Raw genomic sequence first — 6,157 nt, forward strand, 5'->3', positions numbered from 1 at the left:
TGTGACCCTGGATCACAAAACCAGTCATAAGGGTCAATTTTTTAAAATTGAGATTTAAGCATCATCTGAAAGCTGAATAAATAATCTTTCCATTGATGTATGGTTTGATAGGACAATATTTGGCTGAGATACAACGATTTGAAAATCTGGAATCTGAGGGTGCAAAAAAATCTAAATATTGAGAAAATTGCCTTTAAAGTTGTCCAAATGAAGTTCTTAGCAATGCATATTACTAATCAAAAATTAAGTTTTGATATATTTACAGTAGGAAATTTACAAAATATCTTTATGGAACATGATCTTTACTTAATATCCTAATGATTTTTTGGTATAAAAGAAAAATCTATAATTTTGACCCATAAAATGTATTTTTGGCTATTGCTACAAATATACCCCAGCGACTTAAGACTGCTTTTGTGCTCCAGGGTCACATATAATCAAACTGACGGATGACATGTTTCATACCTGCTGCAGCTTTCTCCACATAGTTCAGCTCATTATAGAAGAGCGACACCTGCTGGTATTTATCCTTCACTACGTTTGCGATATAGTGCAGAAGAGTGATCTTGCGGTCTGTTGATTTAGTGTCTAATAACTGGAACAAGAAAACATGCAAACCCTCAAACTGCATGAGTTATTAAATCACAAATGAAGGACATATGTGTCGTTTTACTTCAGAAGAAGAATGCAACAAGATTAGATGAAATACTCCAGAGGTATTTGGTGCAACTTACTTTCATCAGCCATTTAAATCAATGTTATTATAATATTATTATTAAAATCTATCATGGTGGTTTGAATGTCCTATGCATGCTATAAATAACAACAAGGATTGCTTGCATTCCTAATTCATAAGGATTAACTTTAACAGTTTTAGTATGTAATGCTACGTAAAGTGTACCAGGTCTAAGCTCTGCAGTTTGAAGCCGTACACCGCTCCTCTTTTACTGCTGTTCATGTAGTTTCCCAGAGCCAAGATGATCTGAGAGAGAAACACACGCTCGATAAAGACACGCGTGCAGTCCAGAGAAAAATGAATCGGAGCAGAAGTGAAACACTTACTTCCAGAATCTTCTTGAGTTTTTGTGAGGACTTGATGGAGACAGATGCTGCGATAACTGCGTGAAGTTGCTGTTGAGACAAAAACAAAAGGCAATAACAGAAGCTGTGCAAAGGTCCAGCTGACCATTATATTTGTCTTCATTAAAACTAGCTACTTTTAAAGCTAGCTTAAAAAATTGAGTAGCACTTAACAACATTAGTTTACATGAAAAATACACTATTCATCTTAGTTAATGTTAATCTCAGCACTTATAAAGTATTACTAATACATAAGAAAAAAAAAAAGTAGTTTCTGAGCTAACATGATCTTAACAAAATACAGTTGTATTTTTATTCACTAACGTTATCAAAAATCAATATGTACTGTAACAAATGTCTCGTTGCTAGTTAATACATTAAAATTTGTATTTGTATTGTAAGTGTTGCCAAAAATTGTGACACATCCAAAGTGATGTCATATGCACCAATTCAACTGTATGCTACAAGCAAGCATTTTTTAACTCATTTAATTTTTTACTTTTTTTTTCCACATATTGTAGTGTTGACTGCGCTTGTCAAGCTCACCCGTTATTACAAGAAACATCACTGAACACAGTAGTATTTAAGTATTTATCTTTCATTTGTGAGTAATATAAGATCATATGTAACTACAAACCAATATTTGGTTCTAAACTAGCTAAATCTAGAGCTTAAATAAATTCGACATTTTATTAAATAAATTTAGGTAAATTAAATAAGCTTAGATAATTAGATAAGCTTAAATAAAAGTGACCCTGGACCACAAAACCAGTCTTAAGTGTCAATTTTTCAAAATGAAATAAATAAGCTTTCCATTGATGTATGGTTTGTTAGGATCGGACAATATTTGGCTGAGATACAACTATTTGAAAATCTGGAATCTGAGGGTGCAAAAAAAATCAAAATATTGAGAAAATCGCCTTTAAAGTTGTCCAAATGAAGTTCTTAGCAATGCATATTACTAATCAAAAATTAAGTTTTGATATATTTACAGTAAGAAATTTACAAAATATCTTCATGGAACATGATCTTTACTTAATATCCTAATGATTTTTGGCATAAAAGAAAAATCAATCATTTTGACCCGTACAATGTATTTTTGGCTATTGCTACAAATATACCCCAGCGACTTAACACTGCTTTTGTGCTCCAGGGTCACAAATTATTAAATTTTTCTTAAGATTATGGATCTTTTACCTTATTTTATAACACATTTTGAGTTGTAAGAAAACATGGTTTTGCACTGTATTAATGGAAAGCATCATGTGAAGAAGGGTTATGAAAGAATTCAAGACACAGTGAGAGGTAAAGAAACAGGTATTATGGAAAAATGAGGAGATCCTTGGGCATGTCTTAGTTCTTTAAATTTGCCTGGAAGATTTGGAGCGAATACTAGAAAATCCTGCTTAATTCTTGAGCAAACGTGCTGTCAGCTCTTACGGGTGTGAGCATCTGAACACTTTCTGTGAAATTGCCCACGAACGCCAAGATGGTCATCTTCTGCATGAGACGCTCGATCTTGCTGAAGTGGACCATGAAGCGATCCTCATCCGTCAGGTTCTCCAGAGGTTTGCGCTCCTTCTCGTACTGCCGGAAAACTTTCAGCTCTGCTTCCGTTGGAATGAACCTCATCAAACACTCCACGAAATCCACCGGCAACGTCCGCAGGTCAAGCCTTACACACACACACACACATACACACATGTTGTGTTTCCATGTTTTATGGGGACATTCCATAGGCGTAATGGTTTTTATTCTGTACAAACTGTATTTTCTATCGCCCTACACCAACCCTACCCCTAAACCTACCCCTTACAGGAAACTTGTGCATTTTTACTTTCTCAAAAAAACTCATTCTTTATGATTTATAAGCTTGTTTCCTCATGGGGACCTCAAAAATGTCCCCACAAGGTCAAAATTTACTAGTATTACTATCCTTGTGGGGACATTTGGTCCCCATAACGTGATAAATACCAGGTACACACACACACACGTACGCACACACACAAACACACACATGCACGCACGTGCACGCACACGCACACAAACACAGACAGACAGACACACACACACGCACACAAACACAGACAGACGCACACACGCACGCACGCACGCACACACACACACACACACACACACAGACACACAGACAGAGATCAAAGCATTATCCTCATCAATCCGACGACCTTCTCTATGTTCACATAGCTGCAGTTTTCAGTCCCGTTTGGAGCCAAATTTCATGGTTAATCATTAAAAAAGAAATTACAAATGAAGAAATATTTTAAACTATTTCTAGGGATGTTGGTGATCTTTTCTGCTGTATATACTCTAGAATGTCGGCTGTGAATTACATTTGAATGGCTCTGCAGATCTCCTCTGATGTCTTGCCCACTTTTCTGAGCGTGATGGCCAGGTTTTTGGCTCTGTTGGAGTCCAGCAGCGAGACTTTAGTTGGTCCTTTCTGAGAGGTCTTCTGTTTGCTGGAGGTGATGTCTACGGCAGGCCCCTGTGCTTTCGTCTTAAACATCTCCTCAAACTCATCCACATTCAGATCCTGAAAAGACAAACCACAGTCACTATTCACCACGAAACTCACTGATCTATAAAATAACAGCCAGCCTGGAATCCTAGCAAATCAACATGGAGCTAAAGAACAAGCCAACAATTCAAGTATATAAAGAAAAACAAACCGGATTTAATACAGTCAGGGCCAAATATACACAATGTCCTCACATTGGGTCATTCAACACCCATGTAAATATCTGTACTATATACAAAAATGTTTTGGGTCTGTAAGATTTTTAAATGTTTTTGAATTATTCTGATGCTGCATCTATTCGATCAAAAATGCAGTAAAAAACAACAACAACAAGAATAATGTGGTGGAACATTATTATAATCTGTATTTAAATAAAATTATTTAAATAATAACTTAAATGTCATGCATTTCTGTGATGCAAAACCGATTCTTCAGCATCATTACTTCAGTCTTCAGTGTCACATGATCCTTAACAAATCATTTGAATATGCTGATTAGGTGCTCAATTAACATTTCTATTGACACCAGTGTAGAAATGGTTGGACTGCTTAATATTTTGTGGAAACTGTGATACATTTTTTTTTAGGATTCTTTGATGAATAGGAAGTTCAAAAGAACAGCATTTATTTAAAATGTATTTTGCAACAATGTCACTTTTGATACATTTTATGAATCTTTGAATCAAACAAAAAACATTTGAATGGTAGTGCCTTAAAAGGATGCATTTATGCATCCGAAGCTAAAGCACACATGGGATCTCATCAATGTCTTAATCGGTTTTTCCTTGAGAGCATTGAAATCAAACAAAGACTAGCTGAGATGGACACTCTTCTCAGACGTTTCTCCTGAGAAAAAGACATCTCACGTGTCTCCTCTAGAGTTTCAAATAAGATCTGTCTCAAACTGTGCTCAGAATAGATACTTCCATGATCTGAGCTTTTCTTACTACAGTTTTTTTTCAACTGCTTACACACATTTTCAAAACTTCACACACAAATCCAAGAATTGCACACACAAAATACAAAATGCCTCACATCTCTTGCAAAATGAAACACTGCATTCAAAATATCACAAACACATCTCAAAAGCAAACATTTGCAAACATCTTTGCCATAATATCAATTCCTGTTAGTGTTTTGTGTGTTACATAGAGAATTGTGTGTTGTGTTTTGCAAACCCTTACGAAAAAGAAGTTTATTCAAGTGTGCTATTAATATACTTCTTTAGTTCAAAAGAACAGCATTTATTTAAAATGTATTTTGCAACAATGTCACTTTTGATACATTTTATGAATCTTTGAATCAAACAAAAAACATTTGAATGGTAGTGCCTTAAAAGGATACATTTATGCATCCGAGTACACATTGTAATGCATCATAATTATATCCTCTGATGTAATACATTATAAGAATAACCCATTCAGAGTTAATCATGTAAAGAATATCATAAATTACAGCATATAAAACAAAACTGGGAGTTGAACCTGATCATGTATTATACAGCAACATATTACGCATGAATTATGAAACGAATGCACTTTAATGCATCATATACTGTGTATCACAAAAACAAATGTTTTGACCAAGTCCAAACGTGTTTCAATGTTTTCAAAACCGTGTCTGTCTCACCTCCAGTATTCTTTCGTCATCGATCTCGTTGAACACAGTGCCGTTGATCTGATTGGGCTTCAGCGCCACCCAGTTAAACACCGGCATGCGGAACTTAGTCTTGATGGGCTTCTTGATCTTCACAGCTACACACATGACAGAAAGCACACGTCAACAACCTCATGCCAGTCACACAAACACAAGACATGCAGTCCGAGTGACGAACAGCAGGAACAGATCTGAACGTGTCCGGTGCACATTTGTGAGGGAACGTGAAACCTTTGATACTGTCAGCCATATTGGATTTGCGACTCTATCTCCGTTTTGTTTATCATTCTGAATCCAATTCATAGTCTTTTTATCAGCTTTTTGTTCAAAATGTTATTTCTTTATTTTTTATTTATGAAACTTATACCTCATGCCAGTCACACAAACACAAGACATGCAGTCCGAGTGACGAACAGCAGGAATAGATCTGAACGTGTCCGGTGCACATTTGTGAGGGAACGTGAAACCTTTGATACTGTCAGCCATATTGGATTTTTGCCGATGCCGATATATCATTATTTTATATTTTGGTTAGTTTTTAACAAGAACTTATTTTTTAGAATTAAATAAACAATAATAAAGTTATTTTATAACAACAGTATAAAATACTGTGAAGCTTTGAAAATAACTATAAATAAACTATATATTAATCCCTGCATTTTTTCCCCCAGAAAGATGCAGTGGTAACCTTAACATTTTATTTTATGATTTAACATTTGTAAATGGTCTAAAGCAAAAGACTGAAAATCCTTTAGAGCTCATAATTTGTTTAAAATATAACATATTACACATTAATGATTATAAACCGGAGAGTTCCGGTCCTTGATTCTGATTGGCTGAGCCGCGTTCGAAGCTGTTGTAAATTACTCTACAAACATACACC

General features: G+C 35.2%; 1 protein-coding gene across 1 annotated transcript in view; it reads right to left on the bottom strand.

Moving 5' to 3' along the window:
- The window catches only part of LOC107734486 (formin-like protein 2), an 88,935-nt gene that overhangs the window by 11,344 nt on the left and 71,434 nt on the right, over positions 1-6,157 (bottom strand). The window contains exons 13-18 of the mRNA XM_016546458.1: positions 5,248-5,372; positions 3,432-3,634; positions 2,521-2,755; positions 1,063-1,131; positions 902-982; positions 466-595 (exon numbers count right to left, since the gene is read on the bottom strand). Of these exons, the coding sequence (XP_016401944.1) occupies positions 466-595; positions 902-982; positions 1,063-1,131; positions 2,521-2,755; positions 3,432-3,634; positions 5,248-5,372 (843 nt within the window). The remainder of the gene's footprint in view (positions 1-465; positions 596-901; positions 983-1,062; positions 1,132-2,520; positions 2,756-3,431; positions 3,635-5,247; positions 5,373-6,157) is intronic.

Source organism: Sinocyclocheilus rhinocerous, unplaced genomic scaffold (assembly GCF_001515625.1).
Source record: "Sinocyclocheilus rhinocerous isolate Xijiao unplaced genomic scaffold, SAMN03320098_v1.1 scaffold340, whole genome shotgun sequence".
Taxonomy (NCBI): domain Eukaryota; kingdom Metazoa; phylum Chordata; class Actinopteri; order Cypriniformes; family Cyprinidae; genus Sinocyclocheilus; species Sinocyclocheilus rhinocerous.